This window comes from Grampus griseus (genome assembly GCF_964374135.1).
Source record: "Grampus griseus genome assembly, chromosome: 21".
NCBI lineage: Eukaryota > Metazoa > Chordata > Mammalia > Artiodactyla > Delphinidae > Grampus > Grampus griseus.
In genome coordinates, this window is record NC_139015.1 from 17,036,702 (window position 1) to 17,061,596 (window position 24,895).

A 24,895-nucleotide genomic window follows, 5' to 3' on the forward strand; every position below is an offset into this window, starting at 1 on the left:
GGCCATGACAGTGAGAGGCCCGCGCACCGTGATGAAGAGTGGCCTCCGCTTGCCGCAACTGGAGAAAGCCCTCGCACAGAAACAAAGACCCAACACAGCCAAAAATAAATAAATACATTTATGTATAAAAAAAAAATGTAATTTACTGCCCACACCCCCCTCCCCCAAATAAAACCTGAAAAACAGTCAGGTTCAAATATAATTCTAATTTAATTCTTGCTCTCGTTGAAGTCCAGAATGGGTATTTGATTGGGTGGGCAGTAATCCTCCCAGCAGTGATTTAGGGGTGCAGGCTTCTTCCATCCTGTGGTCCCACCATCTTTAACACATTTCAGCATGTGGCTTCCTTTGTTCATCTGCACAAGCCATGTATGGAAGAGAGCATGAAGGATCACACAGGAGTTTTACAGTCCAGGCTTAGAAGTGGTCCATATAGTGTCTGCTCACATTCTGTTGACTAGAATACATGGCATTTCCCTGCAAGAGCGGTAGGGAAATACTGTCTGACTGTGTGCCAGAAAGAAAAGGGAAATGGGTTTCATGACCAGCCCTTCTCTGCCAGTTGCTGGTTATTAAAACCACTGTATGTTTTTGTTTGTTTGTTTGTTTGTTTGTTTTTGCGGTACGCTGGCCTCTCACCGTTGTGGCCTCTCCTGTTGCGGAGCACGGGTTCCGGATGCGCAGGCTCAGCGGCCATGGCTCACGGGCCCAGCCGCTCCGCGGCATGTGGGATCCTCCCGGACCGGGGCACGAACCCGTGTCCCCTGCATCGGCAGGCGGACTCTCAACCACTGCACCACCAGGGAAGCCCCACTTTATGTTTTGAGACCCATCAGATGTTGGTGACAGACAGAGGCCCTCACTTCTCATCTTTTCTTCCTTTGTCTTCCCTGAGAGCTGTGAATCACTCATCTTGGCTGAAATGGAATAATTTGGGTAGAGGCACTCATGGCTGATCTTAATGAAGGTCCTACCTTAACGCTTTGCGCAAGTGTTTCCATTTCTCCCACTCCTGGGCAAATGGTAAGGTGGTACTTCCCAGCTGCCCTGAGGTTGAGGGTTGTCCTGTGGTCTGCTTTGGTGAAATGTGAGCGGGAGGGAGGGCAGGAGCTTTAAGAGTGAGTGGCCGCTTTGTGGTGGTTCTTTCCTAGTTCTGGTGGTTGTGGAAGTTTCTCCTGAGACGAAGCCTCAGTCAGCCTGGATCCCTGGCTGACGGTGGATATGAGCAGAGCTCCCTTCCAACACCCTGGACATTTGTGTTAAACCACAGACTGACATTCTGGGTTGTTTATTTTTATAGCAAAACTGACCCCGTCAGTTTTGGGTTATAGAGCAGGTCTTTATGCTCCATGGTCTTTACCCCTGTAGTGTTTAAGTTTTCAAGCTACCATCATATTTATAATAAAAAGGTAAATCTCTTTCCACTTTTTTTTTTTTTTTTGGCCATCCTACACTGCTTATGGGATCTTAGTCCCCGACCAGGGATTGAACCCGTGCCCCCTGCAGTGGAAGCACAGAGTTCTAACCACTGGACCGCCAGGGAATTTCCTCTTTCCATTGTTTCTAATAGTGCTAAGCACTTGAACTGTTAGCTGCTACCTGGGTAGGCTTCACCTCAAGGTAAAGATACTTTTGGATTAAAACCAAGATCTTGGGCTTCCCTGGTGGCGCAGTGGTTGAGAGTCCGCCTGCCGATGCAGGGGACACGGGTTCGTGCCCCGGTCTGGGAAGATCCCACATGCAGCGGAGCAGCTGGGCCCGTGAGCCATGGCCGCTGAGCCTGTGCGTCCGGAGCCTGTGCTCCGCAACGGGAGAGGCCACAACAGTGAGAGGCCCACGTACCGCAAAAAAAAAAAAAAAAAAAAACCAAGATCTTTACCTCAAATAATTTTTTTTTTTCTTCACTGCTACTCATCCTTGAAATGAAGGACTGTTTAAACTTTTGCTGCCTTTACAAGTAGGGAGAGAAACCTCTGGAGGGAATCTAATCTTTCTTAGAGGACTGCCTGTGCGCCTGGGGTACAGGCCTGGGGGAGGACAGCAAGGACAGAGACCCTGACACCATCTGGGCAACAGAGAGCACGAAATCACTCTCTTTGGATGGGTGAAGAGTCCTTAGCGTCTCCACTGCCCGTTAAAGAGGAGAGAGAAGGTATAGTTCTTCTCTATACCCATATCCTGTGGCTATGGCAAAGGGTATGTGTTGCTCATATTCAGGGCCCCATGTGCAATGCTGGCTGCATTTCCCATAATTCTGGGGGAAACAGCAGAACTATTGGGCAATACTCGCGCTCCATTACGGGTTACAATGTCATCGATAGGCTGCCTGGGAACCTAATCATTGTTTATGTGTGTGTGTTTTTCTTAATAATGGAAACTGTGTTCTGAATTCCAAACAACCAATCTGTAAAAGGACTTGAACGATGCACTGATTTTCTAGAAGGGAGTTGTACTAGTCTGTAACAAAGCGACACAAACTGGTTGGCTTAAAACAACAGACATTTATTCTCATGGTTCTGAATGCTAGAAATCCAAATTCAGGGTGTCAGCAGGGCCGTGCTTGCTCTGAAGCTTTTGCGGGAGGATGCTTCCTTGCCTCTTCCTAGCTCTGGGTAGCCCTGCTTGTTCATTCAGCATGACTGCAGTCTCTGCCTCTATTTTCACATGGCCACTCACTATGGCTGTCTTCTCCCTGGGTCTCTCTGTGTCTCCCTGTGTCTTTACATGGCGTTTCTCTTTCTCTGTGGGTTCCTTCTAAGGCCACTAGTCATGTTGAATTAAGGCCCACCCTAATGACTTTAACCTTAACTTGATTACATTTGTGAAGACCCTATTTCTGAATAAAGCCCATTCATAAGTACTGGGCGTGAGGACTTCAACATTTCTTTTTTTTTTTTTTTTTTGCGGTATGCAGGCCTCTCACTGTTGTGGCCTCTCCCGTTGCGGAGCACAGGCTTCAGACACTCAGGCTCAGTGGCCATGGCTCACGGGCCCAGCCGCTCCGTGGCATGTGGGATCTTCCCGGACCGGGGCACGAACCCGTGTCCCCCGCATCGGCAGGCAGACTCTCAACCACTGCGCCACCAGGGAAGCCCCAACATATCTTTTAGAGACACACAGGTCATCCTGTAACAGGAGTTTAAAAATGTACCCGCTGCAGCATACTAAGTCAGTCATGCTTCCCAGAGAAGTAGAAAATATTCTCCTAAATCATATGATTTTAAAAAGTGGCCTAACTCGGGCTTGTGTGAGTCTACTTAATGTGAGTCTACTTAATGCCGTATAACTGTACAATTAAGAATGATAAATCTTACACATATTTTACCACAGTTCTAAAAAGTGGTCTTCTAGAAGTCAAATTTAAGCTAGGAATTAAAGAAAAATAAAACTATGTAATATTCACTGAAGTGTCCAATAAGTAACACCCCTGTTCTTGACCTGGATTTTGGACCAATGGAGAAGTATGACAGAGTAAGATAACTGTCCTTTGAGCTATCAAATCATCCCTGTTAAAGGCTCCTGGGAGGCTGCTTTCCAGGGTGGGAGACAAAGAGGGCTCCTAACAGCCCACCCCAGAATTCGGTTTTCCTAGTCATGGCCAGGCTGCTCCTGAAGTGTGGGGTCCTGTGCTCCCTACAGGCGGACGCACTCTCAGAAGACAGTGGGCAGACGTCAGCCAAGCCTGCCCTGTCTGCTCTTCCCCATTTCCCTAGATGGATATGGTCCTGTACTTCCTCAGGGCAGGATGAAAGTAAAGGGTCAGATTGAAGCCAAGAAGCATAGACTAATGGGGCTCCCACATGAAAGGAGCCATGAGGGACGGCAAGCAGCTTCACCCCCGGCATCCCTGCTTCTGGTCTTGAACTTAGAGGTTAGCCCATGGTTAACCAGTGCCTTGCTCATACCTTCAGGGGGCTGCTCCCCAGTGAAAGCACTGTCCCTTTGAGTACTTTCCTAGCATGTCTGGGCAGGTGACAGTTTGAAGGCTCTGACGGGTGCGTTAATTATATCAACTCTGGCCACTCTGTGCCCAGGGCTTAATTTTACTTTCCTCGTTGTGATCTCAGATGATATACAGCCGTGTTGTCCCACAAAGTACAATGAGATCCAATGACAAAGTTAAGTTGCCAATAACATAGTGATGCCTAAATATAAACATAAACCTCTACCACTGTCATGTTCCCAGGGGAAAATTGTAGGACTGCCTAACCTTGCAAGTGAAAATCCAGATATGTTAAAGTCCAAAATCAAATTCTCTTGGCCCTTTCATACATTCACTAATTCAACAACTGTTTATTAAAAAATCACTCTGTGTACTCTTCCAAGTGTTGGCGATATTTTGGAAAATAAACCAGACCAGAGGGGGGGAAAAATCCTGCCCTTCTGGAGCTGACTTTCTGCAGACTTCGAGTGAAAAGGCCAGAATTAAGTTTCAGTAGGCATCCTTACTGGTGTCTTAGTCTGGTCCTGTCAGGCTAGAGTGATCTTGAAACCTAGGCGGAGTTCATGTTCTCTCGGCGGCCACAGTCTGGGCCGCTTCATGGGAAGAGGTGTCATTACTGCAAAATTGTGCTGATTCAGCAGCCAGTGTGTGACGAGCACACCGGCGGGCACAGAACTATCTTGTTTCCTATTTTCCTTGCTCTTCCCAAACTACCACATTTTGAAAACAGCCCAATCCCCTAACCCTGAAATAGTAATGCAGGGAATGTTATATCTGAACAGTAGTTTCTAAAACAGTTTTCCGTGTTTCCAAAGGTCATCGTGCTGCACCCGGTCTAGGACACAGCTTTCCCTCTCTTACAAGCAGTCATTTTCACGTTTGTGTCATAGAGCTATTTCTACTGTCTCTTTCTCTGGATTTACTTAAATCTAAGAAGCCTGAGTCTTAGGGAAGACTTACCCCTAGTATTTAATTATCCAATCAAGTGCTAATTGGAGACACTTTGTTTTGGGGGGGTGTGACTTGACACTGTGGAAAAGCCATGTGGATTCCAGCTCACCGCATCCACTTTCCGCCCCCCCGTCGTCTTTGAATACAGAGTGGAATTCGGGATAATTTGTATCACCTACCAGATCTGTTGTTAACAGTTGAAAGCTGGAAACATTCTAGGAACACAGGAACACACAGGAACCTCCTGCTTTGCCATTCTAGAGCCGTGAATGTGCTCCGTGGGCCACCAGTGTCTGAAAGGGCCTGTCGCGACTCTCTTCCCTGCGGTTGTAGTTGAGCCTCACCCGAGCTGCTGGTCGGCCCGCTGCTGCCTTGCTGTGCCCTCCGAAGCCTCTGCTTTCTGCACACGCCCGCCAGGGGCGGTTCAACGTGCAGCTGTGCGCCTTGCACAGGAAGGCAGCCTGCTAACAGCCTGCCCTGGTGCCAAGACTCAAGTGGCTTTGCTGCAGATGTGCGTCCCAGGCCTCGTTTTCCTCAGGCTGCAGACCTGGGCAGACCCCTTCCGTGGAGACAACCACTCACCCAAGGACGGTGCTGCTGTGCGCTGGAGTTTCTCACTCAGCTCAAAAGAATGTATGGTCTTAGGCTTAACACCTCTCCCCCAGTCTGTGTTATTTTAAAACCAACATCCCAGCTGAAAAAGTGAGCTGGATTACGGGATACAGGCTGCGAGCCACCAGTGCGAACCTCTGGCCGATGCCTTGAACCTAAGCACGTCCACCTTGGCCACGGTAGAAGCCCCAGTTACCCCACGTGTGTTTTGTTCCTGCACACTTTACCCCTTGTTTGTTTCTCATGGTCTGTTGCCTAGTGTAACATATTTACAGCTTTGAGGGGGCCCAGTAAATACTAACCTTGTTCCGGCGACTGCTCTTCACAGTGGCAGAGCTGGCGGTTACAGTGTGCACGTCCTCCTGCAGTGGTGGGTGCAGAGCCGCAGCCCAAAGCCCCACGAGCTTCCTTGGGTTGCCGCAGCAATGGTAGCTCTTCCTGGGGAATTCTGTGGTCCCCCCCACCCTCCGATTCAGCAACTGAAGGTAAATGTCTGGCTCTCAGGGGCCTGGCCTCCTGGACTTTGTTCCAGAGTGTGGCCGACACGTGGTCAGGATGGGCTGTTGATTCTTGGGTATTATTCTTGCCTTCCTCCCCTCTCTGGTTAGGAACCATTTGAGAAATAAGAAACAGAGTAAGGTGGATAGATGATTATAGATGAATTATAATTACAGATGATAATTATAGAATTTCATCTGTAATTATAGATCAGTTACAGATGAAAGTGAGTTTGAGGAACAGAACTGCGTTTGAGAGACACTTCCCCACGGGTCACTATGGTGCAGATAACAGGGCAGGCCTCTCCCACCCTCCCTGTCCCCTTTCCACTGTAGGGACAGGGCCTGTTCCTGGTAGGGGTGGGGAACAGAAGAGAGCTTGTGTTCTCTGTGGGCAGCGGGGCTGGGACTAGGGTGAAGAGAGTGAGGCTAGCAAAACCTTAGTGCTTTAAATGTTGTTTACCTCGATCACTGTTTTTTTTTTTTTTTTTTTTTTTGCGGTACGTGAGCCTCTCACTGCTGTGGCCTCTCCCGTAGCGGAGCACAGGCTCCGGACGCGCAGGCTCAGTGTCCATGGCTTATGGGCCCAGCCGCTCTGCGGCAAGTGGGATCCTCCCGGACCAGGGCACAAACCCGTGTCCCCTGCATCGGCAGGCGGACTCTCAACCACGGCGCCACCAGGGAAGCCCCGATCACTATTTTTAAAAATCAGAATTCATGTAAAAAAAATCCACGATGAATAGAATCTCAAAAATTTAAAGGAGAGACAGGGTCAGTATTACTGACTTTTCCCTTGCCTCAGGCTCCGGGGGGACTGTTACTGAGACTGTCTTATATTTAGTGCCCAAGGCAAATGGTACCCTCACCTTATCCTAGTCCTTGCCCAGCTAGTTCTTCCTGAATTTACAGAATCCATTTAAGTCACTTTCTTGCTTCTGGATGGAGTGAGTAAAAGGACAGAAAAAAGGCAGGAATGTTACACTCACTGAACTCCCTCCACATGGAAGGAATAAACTCAAGTAGGATTTAGAAGCAACATCTTCCATGACTATAAAAATTTTCAGTTATTTTCCATAGAGGGAGTATTAGCTATCTGAGAGGAAAGTGCAAAAGCATAAATTAAGGGTTCAAAAGTAAGGGACGTCTGTTTCCAGTTAGAGAACATATTATAAAGTTGGATGTGAGGGTAACTAGCTCTGACAGTACAGTTATTGTGTTGATCTAGTTGGCTAGGTGGGCAATCTTTTCTCAGAGTTCTCTGCTACATCCTTGCTACTCCAGGGATGGTCCATGGACCAAAAGCTTCAGCATCACCAGGGAGCTGGATAGAAATGCAGAATCTCAGCCCCCACCCGTGACCTACTGACTCAATCTGCATTTTTTCAGAAGCAGCCAGTTGATTTGTACTTGTTTTGTAAATGATTTAAAGTTCAACTTTGTTGTGGAATGTCCATAGCCTTCATTTATAAATTCATTAAACCAACTCTAGATTTCCCCCTACTTAAATGGCTTCACTGGAAATCATTATGCTCTTAGGAAACCAGTGACTAGGTATGCTTGTACCAGTACTTTGTTCCTAGGTGTAAGACGTACTTTACTAAGCTCAGTGCTTGAGGAAGTTGAGTTTGTCAAAAGGTAGGTTGCAGGAGCTAATTTAGGACTTTAACCCTGAATTGTGAAAAAAGTAATATGATGAGGCTTAAGGGGTAAAATTATTAGCCACCTTGAATGGTTTTAACAGGAGGTAGAACTTTATGAATATACTAGTAACACATGCCGGTGACTTTTTGTTCAACTGCTTTGTTTTTGACTTTAGAATAAAATTTGTGGTTTAGGTATTGTGCATGTGTCTTTTTGTTTTACAGTACATTGAAGATTAGGTAATATTTTGGGTTTTAAAGCCTCGAGAGCTGAACTACGGTTGTGATTAGTGAGTTCTTAAAAACTTAAGACGACTGACATGATTCTGTGATTTAAAGCTGTAAGTTATAATTGTATTATACAACTGGTATGCCATATATTGACACAAATAAGGAGTAAAATTAAAGTTGTTTATGGCTTCAGAGAAATGTGACTTGAAACAAATTCTTTTATTTCATAATTAGCATATGGGATAGCAAGTTTAGCTGTGTTAAGTTCAAATTACTGTGTTAGACATTGCGTGTAATAGGAAGATGTAGAAAATACCTACTGATGGTGTAAGCCTCTACTGGGTTTATAGTTCAGTTGACAAATAAGGCACATAACTATTGTATAATCTAACAGTAAGCTGCCATTAGCAACTAATTTGGTCCAGCCATGGAGTTTATTTCTTAGAAGTGGTTTCCTCATTTGTAAAATGAGGAAATTTGAATTGGATCTCTAAAATGTCTTTCAGTATTAATGACAATGTTAATGTATTCAATTATATGATAATGGATTTTTATCTGTGGGGAACAATCATTTTTCTTAAGCTAAGATTTAGAAACTAACCTTATTTTTTCCCAAAGGTGTTGAAATAGCTCAAATCTTGCACTAGTAGTGCTTTGCATTGACCATTTCTTTTAGTACATATCTATCAGTTTTTAACCTTACACATCATTATAGAAATACATATTCTGCTAATCTTTTTATTCAAGAGGAGCTACCCTCTCAGATTCCCACATCTTAATAAGTAGGGAAATTGTTCTCTCTCGTACAAATTGTTCTCTGAAAAAGATCTCTTTATTTTCCCAAATGGCTCTCTTCAAAAGGAAATTTAATCATTCTACTTTGTTCTGATAGATAATGCTACTGAACGACAACTTGAGAAATTAACCCTTTGGGTGAGAATGATTTAGTCCAACCTTTTCTCTTTTTCTCTTTTTAAAACAGCTTTGATTTTGCATTAGTAAAAAACGTTCCCAAGATAGTAACTTTGAAGGCTTTACAAATTACATTGTAATCATAGAAATATAAAGACATTGCGTCATGGGTCAGGTGAGATTAAGTCAAAGAATATGAGTCCAGCAAGTGGTAGAAATTTAGGTACTATTCTTATATCAGGAAAGGAGTGAGATTGGCCATAAGACAACAAGGCTAACTTTTAGTTTGTTTGACAAAATTCCTGAGGGAAGCCTGGTCATCCCTTTCCTGCCCATGGCTTTGTCTGTAGTGATGAGATGGAGACTTGAAGCTATTTTTTTTCCTTAGTGAATGTTGAGGTTGATCTTCCAACTAATCCTGGAACTGATAAGCTTAACTTCAGAATTTGTTTGGTGTCCAAATCTCTGTACCTCTAATTCTTTACTCTTATCTACAAAAGTAGAAAAGACTTCAGTAAATTTATTTCATACCAAAATTCTCCTTAAGTATTTCTTCAGAATACATTTTGTTTTTGTGGGTTTTTTTTTTTGTTGTTGTTAGCTTTGCTCACCGAGTTTGGGATTTTTTTTTTCTTGGATGTGTGAATTTAAAAAAAATATAAACACAAGGGTGCTAAGCAGTCGTATGAAGGCTAATGGCTTCTTTACTTTCCTATTACTCTTTGTAATCTACTGAATTATTTAAAAAAAATTTTTAAATTTATTTTTATTTATTTGGCTGCATCGGGTCTTAGTTGTGGCACACGGGCTCTTTGGTTGTGGTGCGCGGGCTTAGTTTGCCCCGTGGCATGTGGGATCTTAGTTCCCGGACCAGGGGTCGAACCTGCATCCCCTGCATTGGAAGGCGGATTCTTAACTGGACCACCGGGGAAGTCCCAATCTACTGACTTATAAATCTAAAACATTTAACCTTAACTTTAGTGGAATTTCACAGTTGTTAGAAATGTTTTTCTATTACAGTAGCTTGGGAAAGTTCTTGGGAGACAACGCTGAACAAAATGCACAAGCTTTAAAAGAAAACTCAGGTTATATACGTTTATTAATACATACATTGTTAATAATCCTGCCTTTTTATTCTATTAATGATTTGACAAACTATTTTAAGGGCCTTCAAAAATCATCATTTGACTCAGTAATGCTTTTATTTCCAGGAAGTTTTTCCAAAGGCAACAATCAGAGGTAGTCAAAGATTGCAAAGATATTTAGTGCAGTGCTGTTTATAAATAAATAATATTTAATAATAAATAAATCTAGAAACAACCTAAACATAGAAGGACATGGAACTGGTGGTGTAAATTATCCTATTATACATTTATTTAAAAAATAACTTGAGGTGCTTTGACATACGAACCATTTTCTTGGCTTTTTTCAGTTTTTTTAAAATCATATTTTGTATACTCTGAAAGGGGGAGCTCAGGAAGTAAAGCTCCATCAGTTGAATTTAATGCCTCTCTTTATCCAGGCAGATAACGTCTGTGATTTCTGTTAAATGCTTCTGTTTGCAGTGCTCCTATCTGTTTATCCCAGGATCTCGTAAATGAGTATTGGCCTTATGGAAACATAAAGGTGCAGCATATTCCATGCTTTGTGAAATTATGCGCCCCCCACGTAACTCCAAAAAATGAATAAATCGACTTCCTGATTTAAACATTTAGCTCTAACCTGTTTTATACCCGAGGATTAAAAATATAATTTGTGTTTCATAAAAACTTTTATTAAGGTGCTAGCCAAAATCTGTTATTTCAGTGATTTCTTTATTACCTAAAGAGCTATGGTGGGGAAAAAGAGACTACTTTAAATTTTCTACCAGCATACAAATCCTATAGCACTTATTTTGGGATCAGAATCTCTTGTATGCATGTGCCTGCGTGCTGCTGACATAAACATTGCAGCCTTTCTTCTTGCCCCTGGTAAAAGCTGGTTTCAGGATGCATGGCTGGAAATCAGGAGCACTGTTAGCAAAGATACTGATCCTTTCAGTTCTTCTATCGTTCCTATTCTCCTCATTGTATTTAGGTCACTGAAGTATGTTTGAATACAGAGAAAAGATTGCAAAATAGAAAAATGAGATCTACTCTTAATTTACAAACTTCTAGGTTACAGAATGTCATTTTTTTCCTCATGGATATTTTATTTCTACAGAACAGAACCATGATACCTGGTTGGCATTAAATACCAAGATTAGAAAGTCAGTTCAAGCGAATGTATATCTATATGAGGTATTTGCAGTCCTAGCTTGAATATGTGGGCCTTTCTTAAGCACTTCAGTATAATCAAAAGAGTAATAAAATTTTAGTTTTTTGCAAAAATCCTTGGATTTGAAAGCTTTCGTGGGTTTTTTTTTTTTTTAATATTGACAAATGTCGTGAATTTTTAAATTTATTTATTTTTGCTCTGTTGGGTCTTCGTTTCTGTGCGAGGGCTTTCTCCAGTTGCGGCAAGCGGGGGCCACTCTTCATAGCGGTGCACGGGTCTTTCACTATCGCGGCCTCTCTTGTTGCGGAGCACAGGCTCCAGACGCGCAGGCTCAGCAGTTGTGGCTCACGGGCCCAGTTGCTCCGCGGCATGTGGGATCCTCCCAGACCAGGGCTCGAACCCGTGTCCCCTGCATTGGCAGGCAGATTCTCAACGACTGCGCCACCAGGGAAGCCCCTCATGGGTTGTTTTTAATGATTTTTTAAAAGTGTACAATTCAATAGTTTTAGTATATTTACAGCTCTGTGCAACCATCACCATAATCATAACCCTTAGAGCATTTTTATTACCCTCAAAATAAACACATTCCAATCAGCAGTCACTCCTCATTCCCTTCCCTCGCGCCCCTTCTCAGCCCTAGAGAACCACCCATCTGCTTTCTATAGATTTGCCTATTCTGGACATTTCATGTAAATAGTATCCCATAATATGTAGTCTTTTGTGACTGGCTTCTTTTACTTATATATTCTTTTACTTTTGCTTATAATATTCTTTTATTTATATTTTAAGTCATAACGTTGTATCCATGTTGTAGCATGCATCAATACTCCATTCGTTTCTCTTGCTGAAAAATATATTCCGTTGTATGGGTACACAACATTTTGTTATCTGTTTACCAGTTAGTGGACATTTGGGTTGCTTCCACTTTGCGGCTGTTATGAATAATGCTTCTATTACAAATCATGTACATCTTTTTTTCTTGGTGGCCCGTAGGGCGGACCGAACCATGTACATTGGTGTACAAATTTTTGGATGTATTCCTTTCATTTTAGTAGATACCTAAGTGGAGAATTGCTGTGTCGTACAGGAACTCTGTTCAACATTTTTAGGTACTTTCAATAGAATACCACTTTAACTCTGAAGAATCAACAGCTTTTCTTTTTTTCAACTTTGAAATGGAGTGTGTTTGAGAAAGGCAGTGAAAATGGGGAAGAGAAACGCTAGGGCCCTAAATCTTCATTGATCTTTAGCTTATGTGCTGTGCCTGCTTAATCTGTCTGGAAATCATTCTTCATGGAAACAATAGGGGACTTTTCTGAAAATGAAAAGGGCATTATTTCTAATTATGTTGGGACAACAGGCATAAATTGGGACCGTCCTAGGTAAATTAGGACCAGTAGTCACTCTGTCAACCAAAAAGAAGGAAAGGCTATTGTCAGATTTAGCCTCCTTCTCTATTATGGTGAGTGAGGGCAGAGGCATCTCAGATGGGAGGGGGCAGTTTTAGCAGCCCATTCTGCCTCCTCAAATGAAAAAGTATGTTTGAAAAGAGGGTGATTCTTTAGCTAATATCTTAATCACCCCTGTCCATAGTTGTAGGTTCTTTAAATGTAAAAAGAAAGCAATTGAAATTAATCAAGTGATGACTTGTTAATTTTCTAATATTTACTTGAGTGAAACATTTTATTTCTTCCAGGGAACAACAAATCATTTCAAGTTCAAGACAGCTTAGAGTAAGAAACTTTCAACTGTGCTGAAAAACTTAGATGGACACATTTTCCTTCCCTCTCATTTAAAAGGTTTTAAAGAAGAAATAAAATGGCAGAGGTTTAAAGTTAATATTTCAGGATGAATGATGATAATTCAAATGACAAGACAGAAGATGAACTGCAGTCCTTATTTATCAGTGATAAAAATGGAAACACATATGCATACAACCAAAAATCACCATGTACCCAAAACTCTTCAACCAATAATGTGAGTTGGAATTCTGCCAACCCAGATGACATGGTGGTTGATTATGAAACCAACTCTGCTGTGGCCTTTGGTGAAAATATTTCTTTAAACCCTCAGTGTGTTGAAGTACTTGAACACCAAAAGTCTTCAAGTGATTTTGTTAGTAAGGAGATGTTAGATATGCACAAGGATTCCACATGTCTGTCTTTTGCACATGTTGTAAATACAGAGGAACCCAAAGATTTGCGTAACAGTTGTCATTCCCTAGAATCATTTCAGGACCAGAGCGTTGAGACATCTCTGCCTTTCGTGTGGAATCCTAACGATGATGATTTGAACTGTACAGGAAACCCTACTGCCTTGGCGTTAAACCAGACATTTGACATGAAAGTGGATAATGTTAACTGTACCTTCATAACACATGACACCACTGGAAAGAGTCAGTCTTTGCCTACCACTGCAAGCCTGCAGCCAACCAGCATGAGAAGTAGAAATACATCTTCATCCTGTTGCGTTCCTCCATCTTCCTATTCTGATAAGATATATGTGAGAGAAATGAGTTACGATAGAGACAGCTTCGAAAACCCTCAAGCTACAGCATCACAGGCCCAAGACACAACTTACACAGCATTTTCTGACATGGTGATGCAAACTGATGTGGTTCTTCCAGATACTGAAAATCACTGTCACTGTTCTTTGGGAAGGGTCACCAGCGAGTACCCAGATGGGGCACAGCAAAGACTAGGCGGAGAAAAGGAGATACAAGCTCTAACACCAGTTTCTGATGGCATGGATGTTCCCAGTGGGTCTGTATTACAAGAGTTCTTTTGTTCATCTAAAGATGAACCAAATAGTGAGAGACATTCACAGAGCTCATATGGGCAAAAGGAAATGGGCCAAAATGTAAGAGAAACAGTGTCCAATTGTCTTATAGATGATGAATGCCCTTTACTGGTGCCAGCTTTTGATAAAAGCAAAACCCAAGTGCTGGACCCAGAACATCAAGTCACTGTGGCTAAAGACACACCAGTTGCCTCTAATGAAAAGGATTTGGGAACCCGGAATCATACCATAGAATTGATACCGAATAGCCCGCCGGGACAAAAGGTGGCTTCATCATTTGAACTGACTTGGGATGCAGATGATATGGTCATTAGTACAAATAACATAGTTTGCATGTCCACGCCAGTCCTAGAACCCACAAACGCAACCTTTTCTCTCTCACCTATTGAAGCGACGGAGAAATGGAGTAAAGTGCAGAAGAGTAATCGAGAGCTTAGACGTTTACCAAACTTGAAGGGGGCACCGATGAACATGTCGAAACCTAATCTAGGAAAATCAACCACCAAAACGAATAGCCCCCTAGGCAGCAAAGTTAGAAAAACTGAAATTATAAGTTACCCAAGACCAAACTTCAAGAATGTCAAAGCAAAAGTTGTATCCAGACCAGTGCTACCGTCCAAGGACCCTACTCTATCAAAGGCTGCACCCCGACCTCAGTTAACTGGGGCCTCATCACCCTCATCAGTGTCTTCCTCAAGACCGCCGACAGCTTTGAGAAAAACACCAACGTCTGACTTGAATGCGGACACAAAAGCAGAAATCCTAAATAACAAGACACATAAGCAGCAATTTAACAAACTCATTACGAGCCAGGCTGTGCATGTTACAACTCATTCTAAAAATGCTTCACACAAAGTTGTAAGAACAACACCTGCCGTGAAATCGAATCAGGAAGATGTTGACAAAGCGAGTTCTTCCAATTCAGCATGTGAGACTGGGTCCGTGGCTGCCGTTTTTCAGAAGATCAAAGGTGAACTCCCTATTAAAATGGAAAGCACAGAATGTTTGCAAATGTCCTATACTTCCAACATCGATAGGATTAGCCCTGAAAACAAGGGTGAAAAAGAAAATGGGACACCGATGGCAAAACAAGAGCTAAAAAAGGAAATTATGAATGAGACCTTTGACTATGGGTCTCTGTTTTTGGTAAGTGAAATTTTTGCCCGCTTCAGGAAATGGTGGTGGAAACGGAGAGATATATTAGCAATTGCTTATCCACTAATAGTCAATAATATTGCTGAGCTAGGTGTGCAGATTTGCTTTCAGGTATTGCTATGTTATTCAGTAATTCTGTGTCTTGTCAGTACGTTTTAGAATGTTAATTGGTTACCTGCATATCAAAAAAAAAAACCCCAAAAAACCTCAAGTCCAGTATTTTGTATTGAGTATCAACATCCCTTTTAATAGTCAGCTGAAAGAACAGGTTACTTTAATATTTTAGTGTAATTAGTTATTTGAAGTTAAATATCTGATTATATTTTATATTTATGAAAAAATAAATGTTTTGTTTATGAACTTACAAATGTATTGGGCCACATTTGAGAAATGGCTAGGCAGTGCTGGTAAACAGTATCAACATAAAAATAATTCCTGGTCTCCTGTTGAGGAAGCTGCCCCAGGTAGTGGAGCCCTGTCCTGTGAACAGGAGGATTCTGGATTCTGCCTCTGATTAGCTAAGGTGACTCTGGGCAAGAAACCTTTTGAGATGCAGTGGTGAAAGGATTGGCTAGTAGATGTCTGAGGTCTCTTGCAGTCCTAATGTATTGATTCCTGGTACTAAAATAAAACCTATTTTATTCATGTATAGTGAAAAGGTAGTATGTTTTATACAGTACCTGGCAGATGTTTGGGGGTTCTATTTAAACAAGAATTCACATGTAGTTCAAAGATTTTTTTTTTTTCCAGCATGGATATAGTTTTGACTCTAGCATGAAGAAACTAGCTTTCTGAGTGTTGGAAGCATTTGGGAGGCTGCTCTGGGCTTTGTGTGTTCATCCTCAGTGCTGTTTCGGCAGTGGGGACTTGCATGCATCTCCAGCCCCACATAGGCTTTTCCTGGACGTCTGTCCTCTGGGCCAGGAGTGGAGGTCGGTGCCAGGGTAGGAAGGCAGATGGGAGTTATCTGTGTGGAGGGCTCATGTCTGAGAGGAACGACACGTGTAGTTTGGTGAAGTGTTAAAGGGCTGTTTTAAGTGTCTTGAGGGTGCATAGGGAATTGTTAGGTCCTTTTAGGAAGATATTCTTGAGCTAGTTCAGTTTAGAGATGCTTTGGCGTTTATAGTAAATCTTCCTTTTAGGAAGAATGGCCCACCGCAGTGATGTCTAAGCTACTGAGACTGTTCATTATTTCAAAACTCAGAATTTTTTTTCTTTTTTTTAAAATTGAGTATATAAATGGTCTTTCACTGTAACTTTTATTCTGCTCCCTGCTTTTCTTCTCTTTATGCTATACCACTGAGAGCTCTTTAATTAATTAATTTATTTTTGACTGTGTTGGGTCTTCATTTCTGTGTGAGGGCTTTCTCTAGTTGCGGCAAGTGGGGGCCGCTCTTCATCGCGGTGCGCAGGCCTCTCACTATCGCGGCCTCTCTTGTTGCAGAGCACAGGCTCCAGACGCGCAGGCTCAGTAGTTGTGGCTCATGGGCCTAGTTGCTCCGCGGCATGTGGGATCCTCCCAGACCAGGGTCTGAACCCGCGTCCCCTGCATTGGCAGGCAGATTCCCAACTACTGCGCCACCAGGGAAGCCCCAAAACTCAGATTTTTATTTTTAAGTCCTTTGGAAGTCAGACTTAGGAAACTCATTTTATACAATTTTTCATTAGATACTTTGTTAAATTAAATGACAACCTCTGGTAATTCTAAGCAACATTCTTAGTTTGGTGTTTATAGATACATATACATGAAAACAATACATTTATTCCTCCTTGATTTATGGGAGACTTCTATTATGCACTGATCTCCAACTCCCAGAAAACCTAGCATAAAGTTTCTTTAAATAACATTTGCCTTGCATATCAATTGGTTGTGTAATTTTGAAATTAAAACTTTTTCTGATATGTGCATTGAGAGTAAGTCTTAGCTTTCTATTTCCCATGTGCGGAATGAAAGCCTGTCTTTCAGGCTTATGGTGTGATGCTGAAGTGAGGTGATAGAATCATCACATTGAAGTGGATCCCAGTACTGGAGAAAGAAGCACTTTGCATCTTAGGAACCTTGCAGTTAGGATTTCCATATTTTCAGTACTGACACTTTTACTTGTTGATGAGTATTAAAAACTCATTTTTCCCCATGATAATGTTTCATGTGCAATTCCCTCTAATATCACTATTCACCTCTTGACACATTTCCGTGTATCATGGGGAAGGGGCCCAGCAAACCGTCACTGGCCACAGGCATTGTATTTATTGTAGCGAGTTGAATGAGTGAGCCTTTGCGTCGTGTTGTAGGCAAATCCCTATGTTTCTTAGTCATGTCAGCAGCACCCGGAGGCTCTGAATCTGCCCTGGTTCTGTGATGAGACAGTGCTGGAGAAATGTGCATTTTCAATGTGCTCTGTTGGTCTTGAGACAAATTAGGCCTTGAGTTCACTGAATCCTTAGGTTGCCTGCAACCTCCCAGCTGTTTGGTCAGGGTTTACCTGAAACTTCAGAAAGCTTCTGTTGGAAAAGGAATTTGACTTTAATTTGATGCAGGTTGAGTATAGCTCCCCGTTATAGAGGTTATGTGTTGGTGATAGTATGTTAGATAAAAGGGGTGGTGAATTATCTAAATGGAAAGAAATGGGTATTTTTTTCGATGACTGCTCTGGGCCAAACCCTTTGCTCAGGTGCTTTATGTATATTATATCATTTAATTTTCTCAGAAATGTTCAGGTGCTTTATACACTGTCATTTACTCTTGCCAGTAACAAGAGGAAATTTGTTAGCTACAGTTTAAAGCCTCCTAAGTGGTTACTTAACCCACACACATAGCTGGTAAGTTGTAAAATTGAGATTCAAACTCAGGTCCCCTGACTTGAATCCTGGCCCTTTCTGCTCCACACACTGCAGGCTTTCAAAATTCTATGGAATGTTGGTTCTGAAAGGCAGAACAAATCTGATTTGTTAAAGATTCACTTTGTAAGTTGGTTAAAAGTTTGGTTTACTTTTTAAAAGGTTTTTCTGGGGCATTACCTTAGCCAGTTTTATGGTAGAGGGAGAAGATCTTTGTGTCCATCGCCTGCTTTTTTTGGCCAATTTTATGTTGCTTTCCAGTGTTCTCTTAGGATATGGCCCTATTTAATTTAGTTTTTAATCCACCTAGTGTATGTCATCAACATGGGGCTTTACGTATCTCTAAGGGAAATTATCCACTTATGACTTTTTAATAAATTTACTTATTTATTTTTGGCTACATTGGGTCTTTGTTGCTGCACGTGGGCTTTTCTCTAGTTGTGGAGAGCCAGGGCTAATCTTCGTTGCGGTGCACGGGCTTCTCCTTGCGGTGGCTTCTCTTGTTGTAGAGCACGGGCTCTAGGCATGCGGGCCTCAGTAGTTGTAGCTTGTGGGCTCAGTAGTTGTGGCTGGTGGGCTCTAGAGCACAGGCTCAGTAGTTGTGGTACATGGGCTTAGTTGCTCCGCGGCATGTGGAGTCTTCCAGGACCAGGGCTCGAACCCGTGTCCCCTGCATTGGCAGGCGGATTCTTAACCACTGCGCCACCAGAGAAGTCCTGCACTTATGACTTATTAAGCAAAGAAAGAATGGTCCTGGTGGGGAATAGTCAACGTACAGGTTAGGAGCATCGATTTTGGAGTTTGATGTGGTTTCACATTGTAGCTCCGTCCATTCATTGGCAAAATAACCTCAGGCAAGTTACTTAGTCTCTGTGAGGCTCAATTTTTCTTTAATGGGAGAATACAAATTATAGCTTATGGTGTTGAACTTTGTTCTTTGAGCACATCTCAGGCTCTCATTTCCTACACGTAGAATGAGAACCTTTATTGGGTGACTACTTTGTGCTCTATATGACAGTGATGGTTGGGATTTAGAGAAGGAAAGACACAGCCCCTGGCCAAACCTAGTGCCTAGTACAGTGGGTAGTATTAGAAGGTAAACAAAAAGGGACTGTTAGGTCCTCAGTTGGGAGTGTGTATAGACTCCCTATCCTGCTCATGGCAGAGTAGGGTGGTGGCGATGGGGAGAGTTGTCAAGGAAGGGAAGGCTTCTAGGGGAGAGAGCATGTTAGTCACTAGCTGAAGCTTAAAGATCAAGGATGAATGCAAGGGTATTTTGGGTGGAAGGAATAACATGTACAAAGATGAAGAAACATTCTCATTTAGGGGACGCAGGGTAGTGAGTATCATGGGAGCTGGGGGTGCAGAACCATGAACAGTAAGGAGCAAGCTGAAGAGGGTGGCAGGGCGGCCACATCCAAAAGGCGTTATTTGGAAGAGTCGACTTTATCTGGGAGATGGAGGGAAGCCTCCTTGGACTTGAGAGAGATTGCCTTAGCAGCGGACTGGGAGGTGAATTGGATATGGTTCCGGGCATCCCAGAAATGATGCAACCTGTACTAAGGCTGATGGAGAAGGGTGAGAATGACATCCAGAGGGGCTTAGGAGGTAAGAAAGGAAGCCCCTAGAAATAGCTTTCATTGTGTAAGTTGGGTGCCTGGGCACATGGTGGTGAATATGAGAAGAGCTAAGTTTTGAGATGGACGGGTAAAATTAATCTGAGTTTTAGAAACTGCTTCATGTTCTTCTGCTGTGAAATGCAGTATGATGAAAGTATCAACCTTGTAGGGTTATTAGGATTAAATGAATTGATATGTGCATTTCGAACTTATTTTTCATTCTGTAAGGTCTGTAGGTTGATCAGTAAAAATAACAATAATATTATTGTCAACATTGTTAGGTCGAGGTGCCTGATGGATGCTAAGTGAAGCAGGGGAAGAAAGAAACTGAATATGTGGGGAACTCGGGAGAGAGTGTTGGCTTGGACATGAGGACTTGGGATAAAGCGGTGTTTAGGTGGCAGTGGAAAGAGTGGACAAGATCATGTGGGGAGAGTATATGGTGAGAAAGGGCCAAGTTGAGGACCCTTGTGATGACCAGCATTTGAAGGTATAGAAGAGCAGGACCCAGAAATGGAATAACCAGACAGATAGAAGGGAAACCAGGAGAGAGCTCTGTGAGAGAAACCAAAGAAAGATGATGCAATCATCGGCGTTGGAGACCATGTAGAGGGCCTCTACGGAAAGGGCTGAACGCTGTAGCTTGAATTTGATTTGTGGCATCAGTCACCTTGGGAACAGTTTCCCTGATGGGGACAAAAGGCAGATCATGACGAATCAAAGAGTAAACTATGAAGAGTTTAAATTTCTTTATAGTAAAAATGAAAACTAAATGTCCATCTGGCATATCTGCTTAGACAGAAATTGTGTTTTTCTGCATACCTAACCCCACCAGGAGGTGGTGTGGGGAAGGTATGATCTGGACTGAAACCTTCATTATTTTTTCCACAGGGTTCTGCTTCAAAAACTGCAACCATCTCAGGTAGGAGTCTAGCCAAGCCCAACTGCTCCATTTTGAGGAAAACACCTGGTCCGAAAGCCAAAGTGGGACCTTCTGTTTCATGTTTGAGGCGGAATAGTGACAGTAGAAATCTCAACTCTGATCGAGCCGTATCTCCCCAGAGGATAAGGCGTGTGTCCAGTTCTGGTAAGCATAAAATAATTCAGTTGTGTTTTATAGCAGCTTATGAATTATTTGAATGTAAAATTAGTCCTATCAGGCAGCAGAGAGACCGGTTTTGGTTATAGAGCTCTAATGCATTGTGTCAGTAAAGCATTTAGCCTTTTGTGGACCAGCATCTTGCACAGGGTAGACTGAAAAAGAAGTCTAAGACACAGCCCTGATCCTTGAGTAACGTAAAGGCTAGTTGGGGAGAGAGAGATGTGCATAAAGCAACGTAAAAGCTATTCAGAAGCATGCATACACACACACACACACACACACACACACACACACACACAATTGGGCACTGGTTATATACGAGTCATTTCACTTTTTTCTTTTTTTTTTTTAGTTATTTCTAAGATATACATTTTAAAGTAATAACTACAATTATGACTTATAACATTATACCAGAACATATAAGATTTTTAGAAATTTCATGTAATGTCTGTCATTTTACTTTTAAATGTTTTACAAATGGTTAACTGCTTAATAATACTGGTGTGATATACTAGTTTGATAATGTGCCCGCATCATGTATGAAGAGACTAGTTTTTTTCTTGAATTTTACGGAAAGATGTATTATAAAATCTTCAGGGATGTGAGGGTGACTAAGAAGTTAAACTTTTCTACTACGAACTTTGATTTATGTTGGTTTGTATATTAGAAGTAGTAAAGTCATGTTCGATTTATAAAATCTGAGAGCTTCCAAAGTAGCTGTTAAATGTCTTCCTAAATTGGCAGAGGTTTGCATTTCTCTGTGTTAAAATAAGAACCGGAAATGGGAAAGGCAGCCCTTTTCATAGGGACTAAAACAAAAAGCCTGCTGGCCGTTCCAGTTGACCAGAGCACTGCAGGGAATACCCCTCGTTTGAGCAGGTACAACACTGAGCAAATGAAAGGCATGTCAGATAGATTTAGAAGTAAGTTCCCTTATTAAAAATAGTGACTGCTGTTGAATGGTCTGGGAAAAAAAAAAGTGCCTCAAGACTTATGTGTTCACACATGTGAGAACATTTTGCAGAAACTAACAAAACCAACTAAATCGTCAGGGGATCTCTTTACCTGTCTACACCTTAGTATTTTTAGGTTTTATTGTCCAGTCCTGTTACGAAGCTGTCGTGTGAGAAGCTTATAACACGCAGATGTGTTTTAAGAGTGATTTACTTAGGTTCAGGCCTAAATAAATCAGGCCTTGTGCACCAAGGTCTTGAGGGTCTTGGGGAGCAAACCCAGGAAGAGGCATGGCTGGCGGAAGAGGGATTTGCACACATTTCCATTTCCATCCCCAGAGGAACTGAGTGGGAAGGAGGAATTTGTCAGCTCGAAGTGTTCATCCTTTGGGAGGAAAACAGAAGAGGCACTGAAGACATTGGGAGAAGCAACAATCCTCATTTTGGATGTTGCCACAGTTTGGGGAGTTGGGCATAAGTGAGATCAAAGCTTTGGTTCTTACTGTTGCTGCCATACAAGGCTTATGGATTTTCCAGAGGACGGGGAGCCCCTTCCTACTCGGGTGTCAGCAGCACCTGTGGCTTGGCGGCCCAGAGGGCCCTGGCCGCTGGCATCCTGGCCTGTTGTTAGAAGCGCTGCGTTCTAGCACCGCCATGGCCTCAGGGAGCTGCATGAGCTAGTCGTTTCCGCTCCCTGGGCTTCTGTGAAGTAGGAGGGTTGGAGAATGTCAGGCTCCGTCAGCTTTTGCAGTCCTTATCTTTCTAGGGACAATTTGGAGCTCACCTAATTTTCTGAGTAGTGGCTGCTACTAGTGTGATTCTCTGGACCACATGGTGCTCGAATCCCAGAAAACCTGAAGCGCACACTTTTAAGAAATTAGGCCAGTACCCAGGATGTATTGTAAATGATGGGATTCTTTTATGTAGATGATCCCACCAAGGAGTGACACAGTTTTGAAGTCCCTTTACTTTATGCTACATAATGCCATGCCTTGAAGAGGGAAAACTAGGTCTGCTTCGTCTTAATGAAAAGACAGGAAATTTATTGAGCTTTTATTAACCTGTATAAATAAGCTTAATAACTAAGCTATGCATTCAGAGTTTTCAATCCAAGTTAAAAACTAAATTATCTCTTACCTGGTGATTTTCCATATATAAATGGAAAAAAAATCAGTGTAAACAGAAATTTTGTGGATTTGCATTTGAGTTTTTTTATTTTAATGGTTGGAAGACTAACTTGATTATGTTGTGTTATGTTTTTAAAATATTACTAGCAACTAACTTGTTTGGACGCTCACAGTAGATTGAGAGGTGTTTTGTCGTGGAGAACAGGAAACTTAATCGTCACAGAGTTAAAAGTAGAACAAAATCAAGAAGCAAAAACAATGTGCTTTTGGATCATTGAGCGCATATTGCCATTTACTGTACAATGAAGTGTTTGTGTCTTAGAAAACTGAAACCAAATGGATATCCTCTGTGCTCATACAAAGTTAGTCTCCTGAAAGGTAACCAGCAGAAATGTTCCAGCCAACTTGGGGTTTTCAATAAATCCTTTCAGAGAACTAAGTAGAAAACCAGACCTGGAGTTGAAATTGCCATTTTCTTGAAGCTTTGAAATGAATATGAGAAAGAATTGTAATTAAACCCAGTGGCACTTTTCCATTTCACTTGTCAAAGTCTGGCAGTTGTAGTGTACAGCATGATGACTGTAGTTACCTCTGCTGTGTAATATATAGGAAAGTTGTTAAGAGAGTAGGTCCTAAGAGTAAATCTCATTATGAGGGGAAAAAAAGTTTTCTAATTGCATCTAAATGAGGTGATGGATGTTAACTAAACTTACTGCGGTAATCCACTTCACAATACACGTTAAGTCAAATCATTATGCTGTACACCTTAAACTTACACAGTGATGTATGTCAATCATCTTATTAAAACTGGAAATAAAAAAGTACCTTAAAAAAATCTGGAAGTTTGGGGCTTCCCTGGTGGTGCAGTGGTTGAGAGTCCACTTGCTGATGCAGGGGACACGGGTTCGTGCCCCGGTCTGGGAGGATCCCACATGCCGCGGAGCGGCTGGGCCCGTGAGCCATGGCTGCTGAGCCTGCGCGTCCTGAGGCTGTGCTCCGCAACGGGAGAGGCCACAACAGTGAGAGGCCCACGTACCGCAAAAAAAAAAAAAAAAAAAATCTGGAAGTTTATCTGAAACCAGATTATAAGTGATTATAACAAACCAGATCTAAACTATCTTTGTTTCTTTGGAGTATGTATGTGTTTCAACCACTTAATTAAATAAGATGAGGTAAGCAAGGAAAACTATTTCTAATAATAATTATAATGCCAGTGATAGAAGCTCACACTTATTAAATGCTTACCAAGTTCCAGGCTTTGTCTTTATCATTTCACCTATAAATTCATTTAATCCTCATAAGAGTTCTGTGAGGCTTATCTGCACTTTATAGAAGAGGAAGCGATCACAGTGAGGTTAAATAATTTGTCAAGGTTATGCAGCTAGAAAGTGGCAGAGGTAGTACATTCAGACCAGGTAACAGGACTCTGGAGTCCATGCTCGTAACCTTCACGTTATTAGTCTAAAGAAACACTTTCAGTCTGATCGTGAGTTTTGGAAAAATTCAAATTCTTACACTCAGCTGGATACTTCGGAAACTGTGGCATTTCTCTTGTCGAGCTCTTGGTTAACGTTAGATATCAGTTTACCATGATGTAAATGATTTTACATGGTCGTTGCAGATTCACGCTGCTGAATAAATAACTGCTTAAGAAATACTTTGAGATCCAGTCAGGCACCTTCAGAGAGCGCCTGCCACCCTCTTTCAGAGGTAATACCAGTTCTTACCAGGTTTTAGATTATAAATATGTGTGTTCCTTCATACACACATGTAATTGACCTGCCAGTGACCAGCCTGAGCCAGGTAGGATTACGGAAATAGAACAAAATATACCCTCCCAACCCCCGCCCTGGGGCTCCTTTAAACTGCCTGGGGAGGGTGAATGCATGTTCCTGCAGCAACCAACGAGCGGCACAAAGGGATCTGTAAGGGGTGTGGAAAAGGCCCTTAAGCGCTTTAGGATTTGGAGGAAAAGAATGTTCAGGGGCCCATCTGATCATAGCAGAGCCTGAAGAAAGGCCTCATGAAAGAGATGTTTCTCTAGAAGAAAACGGAAGACCATTTCAAAAGGGTAAACCTTCCTGTTAATTAATTTTATTGTCGGTTAGTAAAATAAACATCCCAAACCTGTAATGACTTGCCTACCCTTATAGGTTTCTCTTCTTTCCTGCTCCGTTGTTTTTGTGAACTGATTTCTTGTTCATTTAGTGTTAGATTGATTTTAAAATCATTTCAATTTACTTTTGTATCATTTTGGCCT

General features: G+C 42.2%; 1 protein-coding gene across 1 annotated transcript in view; it reads left to right on the forward strand.

The window, feature by feature from the left end:
- MTUS1 (microtubule associated scaffold protein 1) overlaps nt 1-24,895 on the forward strand; it is a 158,831-nt gene that overhangs the window by 40,280 nt on the left and 93,656 nt on the right. Inside the window, exons 2-3 of the mRNA XM_082680499.1 lie at nt 12,739-14,987; nt 20,345-20,540. Of these exons, the coding sequence (XP_082536625.1) occupies nt 12,891-14,987; nt 20,345-20,540 (2,293 nt within the window). The 5' untranslated portion in view covers nt 12,739-12,890. The remainder of the gene's footprint in view (nt 1-12,738; nt 14,988-20,344; nt 20,541-24,895) is intronic.